Below are 27,071 nucleotides of genomic sequence, written 5' to 3' on the forward strand. Positions count from 1 at the left end.
TGATATTCAAATTGTTCCCTCTTCCCCGGTTCTAAAACACTATTAGTGTCATCAGTGTTACAGTGGGTGAAAGTTTGTGAAAGTCAAACCAAGATTCCCTCTTGCTTTGTCCGCATATAATTGTGTTTTTTCTGGCGCTGTGTCCACCATTTCCATGCTTGCTCAAGGAAACGTTCCTATTTTTTGGTGATAAACTCTGAGAAACATTCTTAAAAAAAATAAACAGGCAGAGGAAAGGGAAACTGCATAGATTGTAAGTGTCCAAGAGTTGTTATTTCTGTGAGTCAGCCTGTACAGCTGCCTGACCACTCATCCACGATGTAGCTGAGGGGTCAAAAGTTTTAAATGAGGCAAACAGACATCATTTGGAACAGCACCAGAATCCTGGATCTAATCAGACGCATTGATTAAGATGTATGAAACCAGGCTAATGACTTCTTGCAATAGTAGTAAAGGTTTGGTCATTTGAAACACGAGAGCATGGTTTGGAAAATACGTAAGTAAGTAGAGATAGATTATAGTTAAGTGGCAAAAACTACTGGTAAGATCCATTCAAGAGAGTAAAATTCGCAAATTCTCCAACTACTACTGTACACTATTTGTGGACATTGTTTACATACTGGCTGGATTAAAATTACATATGCTTAGACGCATGAGATTTAGAAAATAACAGTGTTTCCAGGGTGAGCCTTACACATGTCTTTCATTACATGAACTCATCAGATGGCTTGCTTACGAAACTGTTTATCCGTCTGGTAAGGCCACCCTTAGACATGTGTGTGGAAAAAGTTAGATTTCAGCTACTGTTCAATTTAAATCTCACTTTAGTATTTAGAATTAATATTTTTTTGAGGAACAAAGGAAGTTTTCTTCATTCAAGTTATATTTTTTTATTGAGACAAAGTCCTATTCCAAACCCGGTATTGTAAATTGTATTGTGTTGTGTTGAGTTGAGTGTGTCGTTGAATCCCAACAGTAACATACAGACAAGGCCATGGCCTGGTTTCATCTCCCGTTTTAAAAACAAAAGGGAACCTTTCAATATTCAGAAAGAAGAAAAGAAGAAGCACTGGGAGTCATGTAGCCTACAGATGTATCTGAATGCCGGTGCAAACCGGGGGTTGAAAGCCCACTTGAATATTCATACTACACAATCTGATACCCAGTGTCATATAACTCTAAATATAGAATACATAAGCTACAGAGAGGGTAACAGGACAACCATTTTCAGATGCCTCAGCACGAATAGAAGGAAAATCATAATCAGCAAAGCAGGGCTACATAAAAGCATGAAGTGGCCCCGAGCGCCTCAGTAGATCCCAAGCAGCTGACATTGAGAATGAACAAAAGATAGCATGAGGACTTAATTTCATACCCGTTCCATGCTAAACCTCCCCTTTTCATGCTTCAGCCAACATGAGTCCTCCTCTGTTTTCGCAGTGACCACATGTGCCAAGGAATGAGTGGCTTCGGTACTTTTACATTCCTCACTAGCCACAGGAGAGCAGATGGAAAAATGCAACATATACAACATGTGTGACACACTAAACAAAATATGTTTACTGCGGTATTTCTAACGCATGACAAATCTTGGATTATGTGTGACGCTTTACTTGACTAACAACCACAAGACTGTGTTTTTGACCTTCTATTGAAGTACTCTTGTTACATAATGGCCCTTCTTTGAGCTTTCAGTCTTTAGAACTCAAACCTCAAAGTTTTTCTTGCTATACACAAATCAAATAATACTCTGGAAAAGATCTCAATAAATGTGACCTAATTTAAGAGGCCCTTTTACCTTTATTGGGTTTTCCCTTTCCAGCAGAGTGTTCTATTGTTTTTTTGTGCATGTAATGGTCTGCAAAGGCAGGCCCCGCTTGAAATGCCTGAATTGTAGTCCCTTGTTTATTTCGTAACATAGTTACATCACAACGTAGCATTTATGCTTCTATTGGCTAGTGCTCCAACACATTGTACGTGATAGGATAAGGGGCGGCACATCTTGACCAATCACAACAGAGTCGGACAGCTAACGAATCAGAGCAGACTGGGCTCTGGTTTCAGGCAGAGGGTGAAAAGAGGTGCTGCAGCACAGGCAGTATGAGAAAAATAAAAACCTTTTTGACATTAAAGCAAGTAGGCATGTCGAAATACAATTATGAAACCTGAAAATGAGTATAATAGGGCCCACTCTAATGTTCACACTCACTGCTTTATAAGAATGAGAAAGTATTATAGGGACTTTAAGATAAAATAGGAGATCAAAAACATTAAGAGAAAAGCTATTTGATAATGTTGCAACAAAACTTACACAAGATGACCATAACAATTGTCTTTTATTGGTTACAAGGTTTACAACTTCTGTAATTTGACATAACAATGGCTGTGGGTTGTTTCAGTGCTTTTTACAACTATGCACAAAGGTGTATGAAAAGAAAGTTATAATTTTTACTCTTTTGTCAATTGGACATTTGCCTGTTGTTTGGGCATACATTTTGTCTTTTAAAATGTGGCCTTCTCGATGCACAATCATTGCATAAGAGATCTTGTCCAAGCTTGAGGTAGATTCTGTTAACTGCACAATTAAAAAATGAAACAAATTCAAACATTTGTGAATCTAATCTTTTCAAACTAAATGGTTTACATTTAACAAACATGTTTAATGGGTCTTAAAACCCTTTTTATGAAATCTCAGATTTTGTGGTAATCCTAGCAACACTACTTTTTATTTCAGTGCATCATGGGTGATTTTTTTAATGAATTAACATATTTGCCTGAACAACGATTAACAGAAACCCTTTTGCTTATGTCCAATATAATATACATTATATCAAAGAGCCCTAACAGTGGTCCCATGATAAAACAAATATTGAAGAGTGAAATCAGAACTTAAAAAAACAACATCCAATTGGTATTTAAAAATGTACGAGTGGTTAAAAGGGGGTTATAAACATGATGAGGATCGGGGGTAGTTTGGGGTCAGCACAGAAGTCGGGTGACTGTGAGAAGGGCTGCGATGCTAGAGAGGATGGGGCGTAGATCTGCAGCCCCGCTACGTGACACACAGTGTTCCCTGTTCTGGCCGATACAGGCTGCATACGCCATGACGTGGGGGATGTAGTTCTGCTCATGGACGCCATGCAGCAGGTGGGCCAGGGGACCTTTAGCAAACACAGCCACATCCTCTCCTCCATGGGTCTCCATGCTCAGAGGTACAGCAGCTTGGGCCTGGTAGTTGTTTTCCTCTGAAAGGCAGAGAAAATATGTAAAGATATTATTGTTGTTAACTCCTGAAGCATAAAGGAGAAATGTTCACCCTTATTCAACAGTTTTCTATTGAGGTTTGGCCCTCTAGTAGCTCTTTTCTATGAGTGGTTCAGCGTTTTCGTTTAAAATGCACAAGGACACAAATGCACGTGGGTGGTGGAATACACAATCCAGTGCATGGCTTTACACTCATTTGCTCCTCCACAGGTAGCGGTAGCAAACTAAGATATTCAGCAATGTGCAAACCAAAAGCAGGGGAGAAGATAAATGATATTTAATTTGGATGTAAACAATGCTCAGTTAAAACTGCACATACCTATTGGCTTTGCAAATGAGGAATGAAATGCATTCAACATATTTGTTAGAAAATCAAGTACACACAAGGTGTTTTGTGAAAACTCAACAGGGGAGATCTAAATGATGCAGCATTAATCTAAGATTAATTAAAAACTCGTGGAATATGTCGAGACAAGAGCAATCTCCCCCAGTTTCATTGTCTATGCCCTTACCCCAGGTTGAGAAATGACTCTTTATTGCAATCCATTTATTCTCATTTGACAGAAAATAGCTCGTACTATCATAAAGGATCAACCTTTGTTAAGTTATTTTGGGGAATAATAACAATATGACAAATAAAGTGAGATGAATGTACTGCTACTGCTACTGAAAATGTACTTGCTACTGAAAATGTACTTTGCACCAAGTATTTTTTTGCACTAAAGAACTACTTGCACTACTGTCAAACTGTGTTGATTGTGTCGAACATATGTATATATTACTTAGTGTTTTTTTTGTTTGTTTTTTTTCTTTTCTGTATACCCCTTTTACCCCCCCCATTTTTTTCTACGCTCTTATCTTTTTATGTTATATGCTCTTGTTTACATTTGCACTGTGGGACTGCCAGAAACGGTATTTCAATTTCTATATGTATAACACATGTGGAAACTTTGACAATAAAGTGGGCTTTGACTTTGAATGTACTCTTCTCAAAGAAAAATGTTTTTATGTAATGTTTTTATCGGTTTTACTTACGGTAATTGATGGTGGAGACATTTTCCCTCGCGCCGTTTACAAGTTTGTAACCTGGTCCGTTCCCATATATGATGGAGGTAAAGGGCTTCTGGTCAATATCACTGAGCATTGGGGCCAGACCTGTAGATGCATTAAACCCCATCATCACAACAGAAAAATGAACTTACAGAACCACTAAACATGTGGTACAACAAACATATATATACTACAGAATGTTCATCATTATCATTACATACCAAATATGGTGTTTCCTCTCAATGTGTAACCCCCGAAGTTGAACACATGAGAATGATCAGCAGTAACTACAGTCATTGTATCATGGACGCTGGTCATGAGGTCTGCCCGGCCGATGGCTCTGTCCATTTCCACAGCTTCATGCAGAGCCTGCTTGGCTTTGCCCTCATGGTGTCCGTGATCAATACGTCCTCCTGACCGAGGGACAATTATTTCTTATGATTCGTAAAGACCGTGACATTTTTAAAACTGCTTCTCTATGTGAATTGTTCATTTTGTTCTTTTTACATGCTAAAGAGCATTTAATAGAAAGAGATTTTATATTTAAAGTTAAGAATATTATTCGGGGGAACAAGCCAACCCTTCCGATAATACAGTATAAAAACATCACCGATTTGATTTTAATCCATTTTGTGATCATACTCCTCAACACATGTTCTGTTTGTACATCTCAGCAGCCAAAGATTTGTAGTCACACAGCTGAATCATGTCTGTTAAAAGTGAAAGCCAGATGGAAGGACTATGTGCACACACACAATAGAGCAGTAGTCTATTCCCGCCCTTAAATTGACTATGGAAGTCAGCCCTATATGAGAAAAGTCATAAGAGGGACTATTCCGATCATAGGTTTGACTTTACTCAACCTTTCTCAATTTCAGAGCAGAGGGATTTTTTCCACACAGCTCTCATCATGACGTCAGGTGATCCGACGGCTACCAATGATCACAGTTTTTTTTAAAAACTGTCTCTGTTCAGATAATTTTATATTAACGGGAAAATGGAGAAATGGAATTGTGATTGGGCATTGTTATCAGCTGTAACCACCATATTAGTGCAATGCAGAGTGACGGCCATTAGCTAAAAAACACTAAAGAGTGAGCATGACTTTTATTCTCTGCTCTGGTACAGATTACTTCACTTAGAGTTGTTTATTGTTTCTAATAATATCGTTTACACTGCACACTTTTGTAATCATCTTTTGTATAATGTTCATCCTTTGTATCCCTTTCGGCAGTTGTCACTTTATGGTATGTCACCAGTTCAAGTCCCCGAAAGACCAAGTGCTACCGTGGTGTCCCTGAGCATGGCACGCCATATGTACTGCTCCCCGGGCACCGTACATATGGCAGCCCACAGCTCCAATACATTTATCAGCTCCAATGTCAATGATGATGACATAACCACACCAAAATGTTCTTTTGCTCCAGCATAAACTGCCAAGGATAAACAGCAACATTTGTTTTAAACCACAAACTTTTTAAACCACAAACTACTCTTTTTTCTTTTGTTTATAGTTCATCAGTGCTGTTTTGCAACTCAAGTAGATGTTACTGAATGTCATATTTTATTAACTGCTGCGAGATACTTTCCTTTGAAGGGTTAAGTGAAAAGTGGCAGCAGGGTTAGACTTGGAACATAGCAACTACACCAACTTTAATCACTCATGTTTCATTGAAACTTGCTATTTTGTCATTTTATGATTTTTTATTTTATACACAACATTTCAGTCCGCTAAAAACCTTTCCAACGTTTCTTATGCTAAAAAATAAATTAATGCTTTATATTTTTGGGCAAATTAAGTCTCTAAACAAAAATGAAATTGAAAGAAAACCATCCGCTTCCACAAGGGCTTTGAAATCGTCACCGATTATGAAATTGGAATGCATAATGCACATCTGGAGAAACTTCACAGATATTTTTTTATTCTTATTCATTATTCCTCAATATCAAACATGTTAAATGCACAAATTAATTTGGTCTACCCTAGTGAGTATGTGGACAGTTGATAGGGTTAATGACTGCATCGAAACGGTCTGTTTCTTTCATAATCCTAATAAACTGTATAAGAAGTCCTACTGGCCTTAAAATCTGCATTGTTTCCAAAAGAACTGGCCCGTATTAAGGTCACTTAGACCAGTCTGAATGATCTTTGTTAAACTGGCCCCAAAACTAAAGTAGACAGTCCAATTTCACCACAAACTCACCCTCGACAAGCAGGTAAAATCCGCTAGGGTTCTTCTTCAGGATCTTGATAGCCACTTCCACCATCTCTGTCAGCGAGGGATCAGTCTCAGAGTTCCTCTCCAAGTCGTACGGCAGATCCGCAGGTTCAAAAAGACCTTGAAGAAATTGGAGCATAGGGCAGAAAATAAGCCTACAGAAAATGCATCACTTCTGGCTCTCTGTTTTGAACTTCAAGGAGAGTTTTATAATGAAGCTACGACTACAAACTCACCCAATAAGTAATTCACGTTGTTAGGGTTCAGTGATAAGAGCTGCTTCTTGTTCCACACATAATGGCCTTTCTGCACAAAGACACAAATGTACAGCACAAAGTTGTGTGTCTTAACACTGCAGTCACTTTGAACTCCTGAATATGTAAATGTAATTGGGAAGATAAAAGAGGGAGCAAAGAAATGAAAGGAGCAAAGATAGGAAATGTACTTTATCCTTCATCCTGTCAGTCCACTCCTGCACCAGGTTTCTTCCGTCTTTTCGTGTGCCGCTGTGCTTCAAAATGCTCGGGTACTCTACATCCGACATGTTTTTGGGAAACATGTACTTCCTCCCTCCACCCATGATCACCTAGAAAGTGGCAAGGAACATATAAAATGACAAACCTATTTATAATTCTTCTGTAGTTGGCTGAAATGACAACCATGGTTGACTAGCTAGTTAATGAAGCTGAAGTAAAAAACTGTGTATTGAACTAAAAGTTTAATATTTCAAGCAGATATATTTATGGCTACAGATCGTATTGGGCTAAAATATATACTTGGTAAGTTTTGTGTGTTATGGAAGTTATGTTTTTGGTTTGGTTTGTTTGATTGTCAGCAGGATTACAAAACATTTGGACTACTTTTCAAATAGTATGCTTCAACCATAGAACCAAGAAGTTCTAACCTTTGTGCCTTTATTACAGCTATGTTTCAATTTCCATAATAGAAAGATAAAACTTTTAGAAATAACCACTAGTGGACTAACCAGTAACCCAAATAAGTTTGGCTGGGTTTTTTTGGAGAGTAAACTTAGCACAAAATCACTATGCTAACCGCTATTGCTAACTGATATTGCTAAACCACTCTGATATATAAGATACAGGACTGGCTTTCAAATATTGGGGAAATAACTGTTAGTACACCATATTGGTAGTAAACGTAGCTTTTGTTTAATGTAATGTTTAACTTGGAAAAGAGTTACACTATACAACAATGTTGGTACTCTTGTTTGTTGACTAAATTAAGATCTTCGACAAAGGTTCTCAAAAGACCCCAAATTTCTTGAAAATCATCTGGATTTCAGAGGGTTTTCTGACATGCTAATAGGATAAGCTAATAACAGTTGTGTATCAGGGTTTATACTCTTGACTTACATCAATGTTGGGAATGTTTTCAAAGAGTTGTCTGGCAATATCCTTACAGCCGTCCCTCAGAGCTTCAGCTGGCATCTCATTGTCCGAGTACCAGTCTCTGTCCACGCTGTGTGCGTAAGAAGCGCTAGGAGTTGCATGGTTGACACGGGTCGTTGTCACTATTCCCACTGACTTGCCTGCATTGGGCACACACACACACACACACACACACAAACACACACACACACACACACACACACACACACACACTCACACACACACACACACACACACACACACACACACACACACACACACACACACACACACACACACACACACACACACACACACACACACACACACACACACACACACACACACACACACACACACACACACACACACACACACACACACATAGGCAGCTGTGAATTAAGGCTGAGTAAGTTTTTGATTAAAGAACTTGTTCAGGCCTTCATGAATTCACTCTTTGTGTTTCCCTGAGCTGCAGTGGACGGATAGTAAAGAGGGAGTTTCTAAATATCTGTAACTTTGGATGTAGTTCAGCTGATTTGCTAGTCCTGTAGCTTCACATTAGCTCTGATTAAAACCAAAATGCACATTTACATGGAACAAGGAGTGACTATTGTGTCCCCGATCCCTTACAGGAAGCAATCCCTTCCCAATCAGTAGAGGACAATAAAAACCTATAACTATTTTTCTTCTGGTTAAAAATCTTCTGGATTAAAAGAAGACAAACTTTAAATGCAAAACCAGCTAGAGGACAAGCTAGTGAAATGACCTGATGAAAATCACTTTTCACATTTCCTTTTTACTCAGTGCCGGAGGTCAGCTGCTGCCTGCTTTATTCCCTGAGGAATAATTGGGTTTCATATTATATGTGACCTCCCTACCCACACATCCCCTGACCCTCACCCAATAACCCCAACGCCCTCTGAAAAACCGTCAGTCATTTCCTTCTTTGTGGTGTGCTTTGACTTGTTGTTTTGTCTCATGGTTATTCAAACAGAATGAATAACACCATGGTGTGTCTTTGGAGAGTGAAATCAGATGTCATTCATTTGGTACTCTTTGACATGTGGCTCTTTGTGGGGTTTTGGCTAAAGAATTAGATTTATTATTGAGAGTTAAAAATCCTGGCGCAAATAGTTTTGTAACAATTCTAAAAAACAGAGCACTCTTACAATCACGGTACAATGCTATTAAAATAAAGGCATTTCAGTTATATTAAGGGAGATTAACTAGGGGATTTCTTGGTATTTTTTGTCTACATGCATCGTTATCAAAAAAGCACATTAACAACTCTATTAGAGTCCAGGAAGGGATCCTTTTAAAACATTTCTAATCATACAACAACTTGAAATCTAAGTCAAGGATACAGACACATCAAAACATAAAACTAAATCCTAATAAAACTTTATTTAAAAAACGAGGGGCTTGAAATGGGTTGTTTTAATACATGAGAAATAGTTCTTTGGGTTAAACTTATTGCCACAGCAGGATAACTCTGGTTCAAAGGATGAACAGCTGAAAAGGGGAATGAGCATAGTGGAAAAACATGTTTTAAGGCAATCACTTTCAAGAGCACTTCAAAGACTTTGCTTTGAGCGATCAAGTTGCCTCGTGAGTATTACCATTTCCAACTTCCCATTAACACAACTACAATCACATCCTCGGACATGAGATGCAAAATTGGTTGCAAACATAAAAAATTGCAATATTTCATCCCTGAAGAAAGAAAAACATTTGTATGAGCTATGTTTATTGAAGGTCACTCTACCTGCTTCCTTAGCCCATCTGAGAATGGAGGTGACCTCATTGCCCCGTGTGGTGTTGCATTGGGTTCGGACAGCAGCTGCAGTCACGCCAACCGTCCCCTCGTTGGCCTTCACCCCGCAGAGGTACGCTGTGGCAGTACCAGCACTGTCCGGCACCTGAGCGTTAGTGTTGTATGTCTGCAGAGTCACAGGACATGGCAGGTGGTCAGAATTCGTATATCCAACAGTGACGTTTAGTCTTTCGAAAAGCCCTATAGTTTTAAGCAAAAACAAGGAAATATTACATTTGTAGGGCACTATCTTCAGCCTTCTAGCAATACTCATTAATGTTTATTTTATTCTGGGATTGTTTTTCATTTGTTTGTTATAGCACTATTTACCACAGCAGGAAGGATGTGTTGCCTCTAAATAAATACAAATAACTAGCCATTTTGGATGGTCTGACCTTTTTCATGGCATATTGGCAAGGGCACAAAAGTAACTTCTCCAAATGTTTAAAATGTTAAAGTTAAAGTGTGAGGTTGTTTTTTTATCATTTTCCACCAGCAGCAGAAACATGTGCCTTACAGAAGTCTTTGGGTATATACGGATGATGGATGGATGGATGGATGGATGGACCATTATAAATTACTCCAATTCAAATATATGATTTGGCTTGAGTCCATCTTGTTAATATTAAGAAATATCCCCAAGCCCTGTTTTTTCTTTGGATAAAACAAATGGGGTTTGTCAACTGTAATACTGCAGGAAATGCTCAGTTTATGTAAGTTGCCTGGTTGCTTTCCCCATTGTATTCACATAGGAGGCATTATTCTGCACCTATGTAACCTGACGTTATAAGTGAAGGTCATTTTTTCATAACAAATTATATATCAGTACCAAGGACAAATATGTTTAATATCAGATCTTGCTCTGGTTGCTATGTTTGGAATAACTAGTTACATCAGTGTCTCATAAATGTCTTTTATGATTTTAATTGGACAAGGGAGGTCTATTATCTAAAACAGGCATACACTGTCCAGACAACACTCGTTAGTAGGATTGTTTTTTCGTCTTTTCATGTGATTTTAGGCAGTAAAAAAACATGTAATATTCCTAGACTGAGGTATATAATATTAAAACTACTTTATTATTTCTGGCTCTAATAAAATGTTTAACATGTCCAGTGTGACACACTGAACGTCCTTCTTTAAAGTCACAGGCTTTGACAGGAAACCAAGATCAATACACTGCGTCATATTATAGACCTTGGCCAAAGACACAAAAGGGAACTTGTCCATCTCCAGCTGCGTCTCCTCTCCGCTCTGTCCGTTCAGCTGACCCTTCAGGATTCGAGCAGCCGTCACTGTGGGAATTCCCATCCCTAAACACCAAAAGCAGGTCCAGCATTAGATTTCTCTCATAGAGGGGAAAGAAAGCAACAGCACATGAGAAATGTTAACACTTTTCATCCCCTGCTGTCCTCAGCTTGCATCACATGCAGGGGTTGCTTTCTTTGGCATTTTAGAATAAGCCAGCCGCTGTTAGACAAAACATTTTCTTAGATATAAAGGACTTCCAAAACAGATCAGAGAACAAAGCAGACACTGTTCACAAATACACTAAATATTATCTTACTTTGAATTACTTTTTCTATTGTTAAAAACTGAGGAAGAGATAATTGCCAACTGTTTTTCTTGTGGAAAAAAAACATGTGCTGTTGTTTTATTCTCAGAATGAAAGACTAATTGTTTCCATTTGTCTACTTTGATCACTTCCAATCATGTTGAAGACTGCCATGCGTACATCTCACACTTTGGTTCAGGGGAAAACAGAAGAAACTGTTTAATGTGCACTTTTGGTTATTCTTTCCTAAACAGAATCCTGTGATGTTCCTGGTAAAGGCAGAACATGTCTGGGAAAAAGTTAGCCATCCAGTTCCTGTTGTTACTTACCATCATTTTTTTGTTTTGCAAGACGCTGCCTGTTATTCTGTAACTATGCAAACATGACCGTGCATGCAGCCATGCGCAAGGATGTCATGTTGTTCCTCCAAACATAGCAGATGAAGGATAAAAGTTTCTCTGACAAATGAGTGGCCCAGCTTCAACACAGGCCCACAGATTCGGTTGCAGCACCGTTGTTTTGTTTGATACGATTCACTCACATCCCGTGTTGGCAAATATTAGAAAAATCTCAATCATTTTTAGCTGGATCCTCTGTAACATCATTTAGGCTTCTATACAACTGTTGGCTTGGCTGGATTGTCCACAATTAAATGTACAGTTGGCAACTTTTTTCAAATAACTTTTTGTCATATTTGCTCAATATGTCACAATGTCCTGATAGCATCGTAAAAAGTTTCCTCTGTCTCCTCCCAAACCACTCAGAGTCTCCAACGCAGTGCCAATCACTGCTGGTGAACCCCATCAAACTGTCAATCTAGGCAACGCTGATCAAATACTATCAAGATCCTGTTGCAGTATTGCTTAATTCTTATCTTATGTACTATTTAGCAATAAAATGAGAAATAGTGTGGGCCAACAAAAAACCAAGCATGACCCATTGACAGCAGCACACTTTCTTATCTTTGACAGCTTTTTCTGAGTTCAAAAGCAGTGAATGACATTTCAATTGAGAATACTCTGCCATCATTGGTTTTATTTTGCACAATGAAATATTGCAAATGCCAGATGGAGCGTAATAGATGCATAGGATTATGATTTATTTTCATAGATTATCTCTCTCAGGCCATATTGTCAGGATGAAATGACAGTTTCAGCAATTATGACAACAAGTTGCATTTCTATAAAGTTACCAACTGCAGTTTTATTACCAACCGAAGAAAAATGTTGTCTTTAATGATGAGTTCATTGCAATCTAAATTCTTCTGCAGTAAGGTTAACTTCTGCCTCAGGGAAGATAATTAGCATGCCATTAGTCAGGATGTAAACATATCGATACTGTGGCTTACCATCTCCGAGGAAGAGGATTAGATTCATCGCTTTGTTTGTGTTGAGACTTTGCAGCGACAGAGCATTTTTCAGGGTCTGCTGGGCCCACATGTTCCAAAAATTGGGATCCTTTTCCTGTTCTGTGTATGAAAATAAGCAGTGAGCTAGTTAGCCATAGACAGACAGAAAAAAATCCCTGTTATAATATATTTATGATATAAGCACAAAGTAATGTCTCCACCTTTCTTGATTTCAAGATATTTTCTTTGTTATAATGCATGATGAAGAAAGGCCCAGAACTTCAAATTTTTAAGCTGAACAGCAAATGTTTTGGCAATTTTTCTTAAATTGGACACATGATATTCGACTATCGACTTCAATCAGTAAATCAGTAAAGGGGACATATTCTGCTCATTTTCAGGTAAATATTTGTATTTTGTGCCTCTACTGTGACATGTTTCCATGCTTTAATGTTCAAAAAGCTCTTTATTTTCTCATATTGCCTGTGCTGCAGCACGTCTTTTCACCCTCTGTCTGAAACCAGAGCCCATGTCTGCTCTGATTGGTTAGCTGGCCGGCTCTGTTGTGATTGATCAACTGCTTATAGAAGTCCTGCCCCTTAGCCTTTCACATACAATGTGTTGGAGCACAAGCCAATAGAAGCGGTACATAGGGATGTCACTATGATAAAGAAGTAAACAAAGGAGTCCAATGGAGGCGTTTCAGGCAGGGGGGAGTGTGTGGGAGAGAAATTCCCTCTGGCATGAACTTAGCCTTTGCATTTACATGCACAACAAAAACATATAACATATTACAGGAAAGAGAAACCCCAGAAAATCATAATACAGCCTCTTTCATTGACTAATCAATGCAGCTCTAATTGTCATCAAATTATTAAAAATCCAGTCAAATTATCTCAAAACAACATTACATTTTCCAAGTTAAGAATCCATACTCTCAACATATAACTAGGTTCACCTCTTTTTAAAAATGGTGATGGCAGCAGTTGTTACAATATAAATACCCAGCTCTAGCTCATCTCCTGCAGAGCAGCTGGATTAAACATTTTTAGATAAAAACTACGTAAACTTTACAATCCTGTTATTTTCATGGCTAAACCAAACAGTACTGAAATTATTCACGGTTTAAACCAAAACAGGATATCTATTTGAATGTATAAACTTCCCTAAAAGGTTCAAAACATTATCCTACAACCTTGAAAACCTTCCAGTGTGTGTTAAACATCTGACGCATTACAAACAGCTGGACAGTCATTTTGTTGCTTTTCGCGGTCGACTGACTTACAACACAGCAACTTACCGGGGAATTGTGGCTTCCCCAAACTCCCCAACATCAGACAGGAGAAAATTATGAGCTGGGCTGTCAACTTCATGATGTTGTCTCAGTGACGCACTCCTCAAGATTGCCTTAACATGCCACTTTGAGAAGCTGAGGAAGTCTGTCTGTAGTTGCCTCCCAGCTAGAGAGAAAGAGAACAAACACTGTAATTAATTCTGTGTCATTCTGTCACACACGGACTCTGACAAACTGATTTAATATGTATTTACTGATATTTTAATAAGTATACTTGCACAATTCTACCTTGTGTTGTAATGCCTCAAATATCAATTATTATTCTCTGTAACTGAACATTTTATATATTGAACTTCTTCTTTGCTTAGTGGGAGCTTAACAGAAATGATGAAAATATGTGTTAATATGACTTGCTCCCTTATCTTGAATAGGCTTTCTATACCAAAGAAACAGGCAAAACAAGGCTTCAAGAATTCAACCAATTCTATGTTTTCATGTCCTCAAAAGTTTGTTGATGAAATGGGTTTTTGTGTGTGTGTTGTTGAACTTCGTCTTTGTAAAATAAAAGTAGTCCTTCAGTCTTTGCAGAGTAGAGAAAAAAGGAGATCTTGGTGAAGTTAAGCTAGAGTCCTCAATGTGAATGTAAGTGGTCACAACAGGGGCCCTTACGGGTCCTGGCCAGCCAGGCTTTCATCTGTAATTATTCACACCCTCCTCCTTTCCCTGTGCTTATAATCAAGGTCATTTTAATGGGATTGAGCTTCATAGCACTGAGAGGTTTAGAGACCATAACAAAGCCGATTAACATCGAATGATTGACTGGACCCATACTCACATGAGAAAAAGAAATAACACAAGATACTTTTATCTCAAAGATCTTTCACCTGTGCAACTAAGACATAAAGCGTTGTTTTTTGGAGCGCGATTATATTCAAATCTGTTCCCTCCCAACTGTAAATAACTTTGGCATTATATTGTATCCAACCCAAAGGCTGCATGTAATGAAGTGCTAGAGTAGGCTAAGTCTTTCCAAAATGATTGGTCCCTTTATTGTGACTCATACAGGCTACTGCTACGATATATTATGTTCAGCAGTTCCAAATATCAGGCTACGGTCAACACATACATTTAATTGGCAGATACATATTAAGAACTTAGCACTATCAGAGCCCATGTTGTCAAACCTGGTATTAAGAACAAAATAAATGTGTTAGGTCCAACAGGTACTGCTAAATCTATACTGTCAGTTATTGCCACATGCTGTGTGTGTTGGGGCTGTGACTAGCAGGATTTATTTATGTTTGCCATAGACTGTGTATGTTTGTTTAACTTTAATTAAATGTATTATGTCAACAGATTTCACATAACTTTATTAGGTTAGGTGAGAACAATAATATTACGTTGAAAAAAAATATTAGGTTCAACTTAAAATTATTGCTTTCAACTAACCTAATACAGTTATGTGAAATGTGTTGACATAATACATTTAATTAAAGTCAACGTTTCAGATTTTTCAGTGTAATAAGTAAATCCACAAATGCTTTTTGTTAATTCTAAATTCACATAATTGGTTGCATTTGCATTGTTGTACAGCTCTAAGCAAGCAGTAACCTGCATTTCAATTATACAACAGTGGCATATTTGCCCAACATTTTTGAATCGTGGTTATCTGTAGCGTAGTAAGCTATATGTATTATTATTGTTGTTTGTTGCATCGAAACATACAGCCCCCTGTAGCTCAAGTGCCGTGTGTTATTGTTGCTTAATGCATATAATTGCTATTATAAGCATAATAACACCTCTCTTTTTTTTTTAGACAAGTTTGTTAAATAAATATGAGCCTTCCTGTACCTCACCCTCCGCCCACCAATGTATGACCTGTTGTCATCCCTAAACATGGACCATTCCTTTAAACACCACCTTTTTTGTATTGACGATGATGTAAAAAAAACAACTCCGTAAATATTGCTCAGACTGGTAACTGTGCCAGGCTCTATCTGGTTTTAATAAAAAAACAGGCACATCTGAACCAAAAGGAAAACTCCTGCACCCACCAGGCAGGAATCAGTGTTATAATAAGGCACAGTATTAATCCAAGATGCCTGACGCCAGTAGCTTTTTCAGTTCCTTGGATAAATCAGACTTCAGGTAGTCCAGCGACCGTTAAAACTCTGCCAGAACCAGCCAGTCTGCAGCAAAAGAAGCATAGCACCGCCACCACGGCCACCATTAGGACGCTGGACAGGACGGTGGTCAATATCACATAAAATCCCACTTCATCCATCATGATGTCACCAAGCATTTGGCTGTTCCAACGTACCCAGCTGGTGTCAAATGGGGTGAAATTCCTTTGCACCAAATAACTTTACAACCACAGAGCCTTCCTGAGCTGCAGTTGAAGCCTGGGGCAAGTCACACAGGCTCTCAGTGTGTCACTCCAGCAGGTAGCAGCTCTAAAGCAAGGATTAGGCTTCTTAATATGCTCGGGAGTGGAGGGCTATTAGATGAATGGCGGGCCTCCAAAATATTCTATCAAAACTCTGTGTTTATCATGCTTTGCCACGTCCTAAAACAGACAAGATCTTCTCTTTTCACTCTGACTGGCGAGGACACTGCACTCAGTTGCCAGTTTTTAAAAAGGCAACTTGGTTTGCTCCTCACAACAGGCTGCCTCATGCAACCTCTCCTAAGCACACAGGATAAGTAGCAAACTCAACTTCACCAGGAGGTTTTCCCTCTTTTAGTAAATTATATTTAACTATAAGTGACTTTTAAGCTGAATAAAAGATGAACATTTTATAATAACTGTCAAAAGCTTTATGGGATGTAACCATCAAAAGCAGAACGTCTCAAACTTGGGAAACAGACATGCCCCTAAACTCCACAACAATACACGACACACATTCTGTCATTTAAAACATATATATGATAAATAAGGACCAAATGCCATTTTACTGCAACCTCCTATACATTAAAGGGGTGTGGAAATGTGCAACGATGACTCCATTGCAAGCACTTCTATAATCTTAAAAGGACTTTCATGTTGCTATCAAAAGTACAACCTGAATTTAATGACCAAGTAATTACTTGAATGAATGAGTAAACGAATTAAAACTGTTATATTGAAGCTCATTGAGAACCAGCCGAATCCTGGTTGAAAAACTTGATATAACAGAGCGGGGGAAATAAAAACAATCTCTATTTATAAATACTCAGATTGGGTTATTTGACATTGCATCAGCACAAACTGGCAGCAATATGTAGAGACAATGCTGGGAGGAAAGATGCACAAAAAAACCGACTATAACAACCTGTAGCCGAAATACAATTCCCCTCATCGGTTCTCCATAAAATGAAACGCATGCATAGTAAAAAAAAAGTTGAATTGTTGTTTTACTTACTGCAAGTGGCGTGTTCCTGGACAGAAAGCTATCGTTACATCCAAATGTGTCTGCAGTCTATTCACCTTGAAGTGTGTCCTCCTTGCTGCTTTCAGTCCGTTTTATAAGGCCATAGTTGTTCGGCTCCGGCTCCGGGGGTCTGAGAATAGCGGTCTGTATCCCACGAGGAAGAGAAGAAAAAACAAAAACCTTTAGAAATAACGATACATGCTGTGGGGGGAGATGGACCAAGAGCTCCGCCTGTCTGACGACCGACGCACTGCTCCAAGGACAGAGCGCCATCACTGTAACGGTGGGAAAAAACAAGATTAAAAAATATTCTATAAATTAAAGTCCTGCATCTGAAACTGTAATTTGATAAGACTGGGGAGCGTTTATCAAAAAAAGTATTATAAAATATGAATGCAGTAAATAGTGGAGAATGATGTATTATGCAGCAATGTTACGTTTAAGTGGTGTTTGGTGGAGCCATTTTAGGATTATATCTATTCAGAGGTGGAAGAAGTTCTCAGATCTTGTAAATACCAGAGAGTGAATACTCTGTTACGTTGTTAAGTAAAAGACCTGCAATCAAAAATGTTACCCAAGTAACAGTACACAATTATGAGAATCAAAATGTACTTAAAGTACCAAAAGTAAAAGTACTCATTATGCAGATTGGTCCATTTCAGAATAATATGTCACATTTTTTATTATAATTAATGATGCATTAAAGTGTTCTCAAAGCTGGTAAAGGTGCAGCTAGTTTGAATGACTTTGTATACTGCAGGATAGCTTGTGAATTTACTCCAGTGTTGATTTTATTTCTCTAATCCAAATCTGCAAAGTAACTAAAGGTAGAAAATAAATGTAGTGGAGTAAAAGTACACCATGTACCTCTTAATTGTAGTGGAGTAGAAGTAAAGTACAAGTATCTCCAAATTGTACTTACTTAGAGTACTCGAGTTAATGTACTTTGTTACTTCCAACGTCTGTATGTACTTTATATAAAGTAAAATAGTTTTTAGTTTAAATTATTTATATATATATATATATTTCATGTGCAACTATATATCATTGACCATTGCAATAAACCACAGCATGTATTGCCTAAGCTTGTTTCATTTCCGTTCCCTATATGGCCCTTTGAAATACACACACATGAAGAGGGTATGAACTACGCAAAGCTCAAAAATAAAATATAATCAGTGCTATCTTACATGTAAAGTAACTAAAAACTGCAGAGATGAAGACAATGTAGTGGCGTAAACATATAGCTACACTGGAATCAACCTGCCAGGGACCGCAGATCTGTTACATTTACATGGTGGACTACAATGCTCATGTTAAATAATATGCATTGTCCCTTCTTAAATAAATACATACTAAATATTTTCCTCTGAAATCTGGTAGTGTAGTAATATGAAAGGTCAGAGAAATGTAATTATTCAAGTACTTCAAACTTCTTTTTAACTTCAAACTTCAATTAAAACAAGCAAATGCAAAACAGATATAGCCTCCAAATATAGGACTAATTTTGTAGGCTGATGTCATATATAGCCTACAGTCAATTACATTTTGAGTAGTAGGTCTATTATAATTGCTGGTAGAATAAATAAAAAATGACAATAAAATAAATAATTTAAAATGCTACATTTTCGTTTGTTAAATCATATTTATTGATAAAGGGGTTACATTAACAACTGTCCAATTGATGTAATTCTGAAGTTTTGGCTCCTTGCAGTTTCCTTTGGCCTCCTGTGGATGTCTCTGTGGAGCTTAACATTTGTATGTAAAACAATCTCATTCATATTATGATACAACATCGCCATTCATTCTTTCATTCTTTAAATGTTTTTGAATCTCCTCAGTGTACATAACCCCAAATTTGGCTAATTAGCATGTGATTCCCAAACCAACCAATTAGACATGGCCTCAGCTTACCACTTTGTTGTATTAGCTAACCTGTTATGGAGTATTTTCAGTCCACTTTGCTCTCATTGTTTGAGATCCAACTGAATTGATTGTTTTATGTGGAAAGCCTGCTTTTAGGCCAAACTCATCATGTGTTCTTTCAGAGTATTAAATGATGGTACTGCCAGGAAAATCAATATTTACACTAACAGAGGAGAAGCACATCCAGTAGCCTAAAGGCCTAGAGAGAGCTTTCACTGAGCACACTGGAGCTTCTGCCCTTCACTTCATAACCAGCTGTGAGGTTTATAGTGCTGTAAATTGCTGAGAGCATTGTTAGGTGCTATAAAAGTTCAGGAACATGAACTGCTTAATGAAGGATGAAGTTAGCTAGCTACCATTAGAAAATGTACCGGTCATTGGTTCTTTATAGTAGCTGTTAAGTACAGACATTTATTATAAGGGTAAACTCCTTTGAGAGGTATGTTGTTCAAGGGGGTCCTTTACAAAAATATACATAAAGAACTACATGTAACAAAACAACACACACATTCACAGAGAAAAGCTCTCAGACCTAGCCACTTGGACATACAAATCCAAAGCCTACATACATGTACATGCAATTACACATTAGATATAGGCTTAGAAATTATTAAAGGTCTGGAAACACTAATGCAGTATTACGTTTATTTGAAATCTATATATTTGCATTGCTCAACCTCCACCAGTACCCCAAAATAGAACTTTAAAGAACATTAGCGTACTCTGATAATCACCTATTTTTGACACTTACACAGGCAGCAGTATTTTTATTTATTCATTCATGTTATATCAGTGAGCAGTTCCATAGGGCTGTGCTTCAAAGTAAGATAGCTATAAGTAAGTTGATAGAAGATGTGCTCAACAACACCTGTTTAAGTTGTTTTAAAGTGTTGTATGTTTGTTGTTATTTGTGTAAGGTCTGCAAATGGAAATGAACCTTTAGCATATCTGGCATATAGCATATCTTCTCCTTATGATTGGTCCAATAAAGATATGTAATAATACCAAAATGTTCAACTTAGACGATAGATAGCTTGAAGGAACCACACAGGTGGAAATGATGTAAAAATAGTTTTTTTTTAGTATGTTTTTTCTTTCATTGTTTCCCTTATCTAAAGAGCTGAGTTGATTTCCGGGGTCACGGGATAGCGTAGGATGTTACAAAGGGAGGGGAACCATCTTGACAGAGAAGCGCATTGTGTGTCTTTGGCTGTTGCAGCTGAGTCTCCCTCGCTGTACCCCGACAGAACCACACCGGAGTCACGGAGGGTGGCTGCGGAACATCTGACAGCACGGTAAGAACACGTCCTCCACTCACATACACCGTGCAGTCAACTATCAAAGGTTTGATTAGAATGAAACACCTTAGAGTGCCATGACACAACATCACGTTTTCAATATCTCACTGGAATGGATTTAAATGGGTTTGTTAGCAGCTGTTGACATGACAAACATGTTTTCCTAACGACATTTGGCAGTAAACTGACGTTTTGTTGTGATATTTTGACATACTTACAACGTTGGCTGTACACAGAACGTTGCATAAGTTCAGTGACCTTACCTAAGCTTCACTTTTGTGTATCTTCTATGAAATCAGTTTATAATGCCAATATGGATTTAAGATGACTTTCCTTACCCTTAAAAGCTCAGTTTGCTGTCTTCGTAAGGTTGCCTCTCTTTTTTTTCAACTGTTTTAAAAAAAAAAAAAGTCTTCCACTTTCAGCCTAACTCAGTGGGATTTTGTTTTTACACAATGTTGCCCATCTACGCTTTACATGTACTCGTGGGACTTTCTGTGAGTCATAAACATCAAAACACCCCTACCTACTAACAGGCTTACACTTCAATATTTTTCAGTGTCTTAACAGTTTAGCCTCTTTGCTGCATAAATCCTCCAGCTGCACAAAACCACATCTTATACACCAAAGTGAGTGTGCCCCCACAACAATGTCTCATGTTTGTTTTCCTTGATTTAATGGTCGCAGTTTCATGCAGCTTATATTTATCTTCACTGTCTAAATGTTAGCTTGGATCTTTATGAACTCATTTATCTTCTGGGGTCTTGGAGAGGAGATTGTAAGCAACATGTAAGAGATCATCATTGGAAAATATCTCGAGGCAAACACTAACTTTGAATATCAACTTTAAAAACAACAACGGCAGATGTATAATTTCAGAGTTTGGATAAAGTAAACTGTCATGTTTGGCAAGAAAAGCCAACCCTTAACACTTATGGAGGATCATTTTATAATTCAGTTCATGTGTCATTTTTAGAAGGAGAAGTTACTTCACAGAAAGAGGAAATTTAAAACTAGAAAACTGATTTTGGATACAGGCACATTTCGATGTAAATTATTACATTTATTGCCAAAACTAATATTGCTTAACTTTTTAAACAAGCTGGCAAACACATGAAGTCTCAGTTCATCACAGTTAGACCTTTTGTGTCTTAATATGTATCACTCGAGGACTAGTTCCTTGGAAACCGGAGCAGTAAAAATGGCAAAATATGGTGCTACAAATTCAAACCCGTCGGCTTTTAAAAGATAGCTTGCTTAAGGGAACTTTGTTTATTGCTCAGGTATGAACCATTAGAGCGAACTTTGTTTATTGCTCAGGCCTGAACTATCAGAGCCTCAGATAGCTAATTGTAAGCTAATGCCTGAGTGATGGATGGCTTTAATAACTTCACAGAGCTCTGGATGTGTTGCACTAGGCGAGCTCTTCTGTTATTCATTAGGTACCTAGGTGTGATCGTGAGTGTGCTGCAGGGCGCCATAACAACAGCAGGAACAGGTAATCAATCTCCTGTTATCTATCCCTGTGCCACTTCCTTAATCCTGAATTTATACAGAAAGAGTCAGGTAAGAGCTCTTAGATTTCATTTTGGTGATAATACAATCACATAAAGTGCAGTCATTTTAAAATACACTGTGCATCCATCTAGGGCTGATTGGAAGTAGGGTGCTTGTTTGCTGCAGTGCATGACAGTGATAGTATGCCTAAGGCGAGAATGGGTGATATTTGAGCAATTCACATACGTCAGAATACCTGAAACGTGCACAGAACACCAACTTAGGGTGCTCTGTCAAACAGGAATCTGAAGAGCTGCAGCCTGCATATAAATAACCATGTGTGAGAAAATGCGTGCTCCTTTTATTGTTTTCACAGCAACAATGTACATGCTTGACTAAAAATAAACCAAACATGTTTTACAATCCTCCTCCAGAGCATGGAAAAGCTAAATGGCATTTGTTCTGTTTTGTTATCAGGGTGTTTTCTGCACAGGAAACGTCACTCTGCTGAGAAAAGAAAGACTTTTCCAGTGCTGTTGTGACGTCATAGGTCAGGAGCTGCAGCCTGAGACAACTCTTGCCTTATCTGTGTCCTTTAGGCAGTAACACCAGCGACTGAACACAAAAGATAAATTGTTGGAGTTGAGTGGCTGCATTCATGAATCTGTTTATGTTGAGTCATCATCTCTGCTGGTGTGTTGGCTGCATTTGATATGTGAGCGTACAGCGGACGTATAAACACAAGCACATATTGTACATTGCTCAGGGACAGCACACATGGCTGCTTGTGCCACTGCAGTAAACAACCTCATGCTTTTACAGTACAGATTCACGGCATAATATATTTCCGCAATCCTGATATAGGCTAGAATTGATCATTTCATATCTTGATAAAAATATACATCACGATTAAGCAAGTTTTTTGGTCAGTAAAACTAAAATTATTTGAATAAAAATGATATATAATAATGAAAAAATGTAAAATAATCTCCTGCTAAAGCTTTTTTGTGTGAATTGAATATTAAATAATAAAAATGAATTTAAATAGTTACTGTTGAATTAACAATATAATTTTCAATTGAAATTACTGGGAGAAAATCTGATATATATTTCCATAATATTTAGTTATCACATTACATGTAATCTAGAAACAAAACCGTGTTCTTCAAAATAAATTCCATTAATTAAATTCAGGTCAGCATGTGCTTGTTATTTTTGATTTACACACTGTAATCGTCTATAAAGATATGAATTCAGCACAATTGGACATTAAAATAAAAAGGTAAAAGATCATATTGAATGGTCGGCCGGCCCGTGTGCAACCAGTTGAGATAATGTTGGATCTGAAGGAGCTGTACTGTTTCAAATGGTTGTAGTAAGCGTGGTCATGTTTAGCTTTGGAAGCGTGGAGAAACTGGGATGTTTTCCCAACCTCAGTGCTCTCCTTCTGGATTCACAAAGAGCGGGTCAACTGATGGCTTGACGCCTGAAGAGGAAGTCTTTTTTGCTGTGGTTACTGTCCGTGTCATTTCTCTGTGACAATGAGGTTACGACCCTGAGAAGCAGAAGTAGTATTTCAACGGAAACACAGTTCCAATCACAGAGGTCCTCTTACTTGTCACACAGAATATGATGCTCAGATTGTTTGGCATGTAGTCTTTAATTTCGGTTCCTCTGTGGTCTGAAACCACATCTTGCCCCTGCATCTGTTTGGCTCGCCACGGCGGCTAACTGAGCCACCTCTCCTCTAATGCAAATGTGTTTACTGCCATCTTACGTCAAACCCGCCTATAAATCACTCTTCAATCCACTAAGTCTTGCCAGCTTCATGCCTTTACACTATGCCTTTTTTTCCTTTGATTACATTCTTGTCCTGCTCTCATTTTTCCTTTCAGAAACAAACGGTCAAACACTGAGCGCTGCAGTATGTGCAGCACCCAATCCCAAACACAAACCCGCTCCAAGTTATTCTTGGAGGAATGCCCCTGCACTACAAATAATCGTCTGGTTTGTAGGATCAGTGACGAATTACTGACGCATGATTGTGGTTTACAGCCTCTCTCAAAGACCGCCGCCTTGCGTGGCTTCCAAGAATCGTGGGATTGTGACCCCTCATAGTATCAGCTTTGGAAAGATATCTTCACGCCTTGCGGGACACAATGGGATTTTCACAAACTAGCATTGACCAAAGGCTATTGTTATGGTACTTCCATCGTTTTAATCTCTAAGGGCTCGCAGATGCCACTTGTTGTGAGGACTCCTCAGTCATTTTAGCAGATGTTACTCCACACTGCGTTCACTTTACTCAATGGCAACATGTCACGACAGGCTGCTGACTAAAGATCTTTAGAAGTTGCATTTCCTAGTTCCAGACAATGTAGATCAGGATATGGAAAGGGAAATAATAAATCAGGAACCAAATTCCATTGAAGAAATCACAAAATATCGTTAACAGGAAAGGGATGGCAGCGTTGTCACTTGAGCGGGGATTCGGCACAGGGGGGGGGGGTCAATCTGTGTGGCAACATGCAAGCACATCTGCACAGACCCCAAAGCCAGGAAAGTTTGCAAAAACAGTGATTGTGTGCTGAGGAATGTGTGTGTTCGACAACAACACTGGTTTGTGCCAGTGAATACCGTCGTTTGTTCTGCATTGTGGGCCTCGAAGCAGACCACATGATTAAATCGTAGCCCTGTGTATTGTATAAAAGTCGTTATTGCACGATATTGTATTTTGTACCTCTACTGTGACATGTCTTCATGCTTTAATGTTCAAAAAGCTCTTTATTTTTCTCATACTGCCTGTTCTGCAACGCCTCTTTCCACGCCCTGTCTGAAACCAGAGCCCAGTCTGCTCTGATTGGTTTCGCTGGTCGGCTCTGTTGTGTTTGCCTATCAGCCTATCAAGTAAAATGTGTTGGAAAGCTATCTAATAGAAACGTGAGTGTTACATAGTGATATCATTATGTGACTGAAATAAACAATGGAGTCTAATGGTGGCGTTTCAGGCAGGGGGGGAGTTTGTGCGAGAGAAACTCACTCTGGAGGGAACTTTCGGATTTTTCCCTCCAGACCATTTATATGCACTAAAATCTAGATTATATTACACACTACAGGAGAGGGAAAGCCCCAAAAAGAACAACAGGTCCCCTTTAACTTTACGAGATGACAAAAAGTTACAGATACAAATTGAAATATCATGAAAGAAATCCCAATCGGCCTCCCCCATCCTACCACTCTTGCCATTCCACAAATATTAGAGATAATGTTTGTCTCCAGGATTCTTGGTCTTACTTGTACGATATAATGGTAAAGGGGATGTCATACGTCTCGAGCCCTGGACTGATACCTGCAGTATTAAAGATTGTTGTGACATCCCAACACACTCCCTAAAATCTGAGTTAAAAATAATGTACTTGTCTAATGCAAACAGGACAGTGGGATCTGCATTTGAATGTATAAATGTCTCAGTAACATCCAGCATCAAAGCATTTAAGTATTGTGTAATCTGAGCTACGGAATCACAACTGGCTGATATCCGGGATATCCAGGATCCTAAAGGTAAATAAACATAGTAATTAAAGGCAAATGCAAACAGACAAATAGACATAACCTCCATGTTTTGTAACAGCACACCACCTACAACACCCTTTAATGAGGTGTGGGTTAAACACTGATGGAGAACCACTGTAGTGTGTGTGTGTGTGTACGCGTGTAGAAAGAAACGTCAATAACCCCATTAAGGTCTTTGTGCTCTCAGCTATAGGTCATTCGAAGTCATTTATATAATTGCAACAATTGGTTTGCCTTTTACTTCTCCCCTTCTCCCTCCCCTCTGTATCCCTCACCATTTTAGTCCTCCATCTTTTGTCCCAACAGTCCTTTTATAAGCCGATAATGTGACCTGGCTGGCCTGGGGCTAGGTTTAACACAGTTTGAATACAGTAACAGAAGAAGCGTCTGTGTTATTTTATGTGGTGTATGGGTGTTTCAGTACAGATAAGATCAGTACCCTCCTTGTTGTGTTCCTGGGGCTGATTTATTGGTATCTTGTGTGATGCTTAATAAGAATCTGGTGTGCCTGGAATTCTCTGAAATGCTTGCGATTTTCCCCTGTGTGATATTTATGTGGGGCATAAAGTGTGAATCTGTCACTGGATTGTGTTTGCAAGAAATCTATCTTCATCAAGTAAACATTGATGTTCAGCCACTGGTGTGACCCTGTGGAGGTTAAAGGGGCCCTGTTATGCTTTTTTAGGTTTTCCTGTAGTGTGTTATATATGTTTTTTTAGCATGTAAATGGTCAGCAAAAGGTTAAATCCCAGATTTCTCTCCTACATACTCCCCCACTGCTTGAAACGCCTTGATGGTCTCCAATTGTTTAATTCCATAACATAATGACACTATTTTGAACATTAAAGCATGGAGACATGTCACAGTACAGGCACTAAATACAAATATAAACCTGAAAAGGAGCATAATAGCGCCACTTCTACATGGGAAATTGTAAGCCAGAGCATGAAGGTAAATGTCCAGAAGGAGAGAGTGAGATAGATACTGTAGTCATGAGTAGCCTCTACACTGTATTACATGGGTGTTGAGCAACCAGTCCGCAGTGAGCTGTGTCTCCGTCAGGCTGCAGACAGCTGAGGTTAATTATTACCTTCTTTACAGAGCTGTGCTGTAAGAGAATCAGATGTAAACATGTTTCCCTAGTGTCTCATGTTTCAGTTAAATAAACTTTTGTATTTATTTGAACCAAGATCAATAATATGTTTGATCATCAGAATTACAGGTTTCAGTAGACACTTCAACAGTGGCCAGAATCATTTTTCTTTTATGACCTTTGCTACCTTTGGAATAATATAAAATAGAATAGAAAAAATATTGAATATGAAATATAGGGGTGAAATAATAAAACGTATATCACCCCTATATTAAATAATAATAAAAGATGTATACAAACATAAGAAGGTAAAGTTAAAATGTGCACCATTTACTCCAAT

At 38.3% G+C, this 27,071-nt stretch overlaps 1 protein-coding gene across 4 annotated transcripts; it reads right to left on the minus strand.

The window, feature by feature from the left end:
- Nucleotides 1–2,317: 2,317 nt before the first annotated feature.
- On the minus strand, nucleotides 2,318–17,567 carry alpl (alkaline phosphatase, biomineralization associated). Of its 4 annotated transcripts, none has more exons than XM_063911819.1 (12): nucleotides 17,336–17,567; nucleotides 13,941–14,100; nucleotides 12,641–12,760; nucleotides 10,935–11,050; nucleotides 9,690–9,864; nucleotides 7,907–8,082; nucleotides 6,979–7,119; nucleotides 6,770–6,839; nucleotides 6,519–6,653; nucleotides 4,536–4,727; nucleotides 4,300–4,419; nucleotides 2,318–3,245 (listed from the first exon to the last, which is right to left on the minus strand). In XM_063911819.1, the coding sequence occupies exons 2-12, from the start codon at nucleotides 14,011–14,013 to the stop codon at nucleotides 2,980–2,982; spliced, it is 1,584 nt and encodes a 527-aa protein (XP_063767889.1). In that variant the 5' UTR covers nucleotides 14,014–14,100; nucleotides 17,336–17,567; the 3' UTR covers nucleotides 2,318–2,979. The 4 variants fall into 4 exon arrangements, with proteins under 4 accessions (XP_063767889.1, XP_063767891.1, XP_063767892.1 ...); XM_063911821.1 differs by having other exon boundaries at nucleotides 17,401–17,541; XM_063911822.1 differs by lacking the exon at nucleotides 17,336–17,567 and adding an exon at nucleotides 16,255–16,332.
- Between the last annotated feature and the right edge of the window lie 9,504 nt (nucleotides 17,568–27,071).

The sequence above is a fragment of the Eleginops maclovinus genome, chromosome 20 (genome assembly GCF_036324505.1).
Source record: "Eleginops maclovinus isolate JMC-PN-2008 ecotype Puerto Natales chromosome 20, JC_Emac_rtc_rv5, whole genome shotgun sequence".
Classification (NCBI taxonomy): domain Eukaryota; kingdom Metazoa; phylum Chordata; class Actinopteri; order Perciformes; family Eleginopidae; genus Eleginops; species Eleginops maclovinus.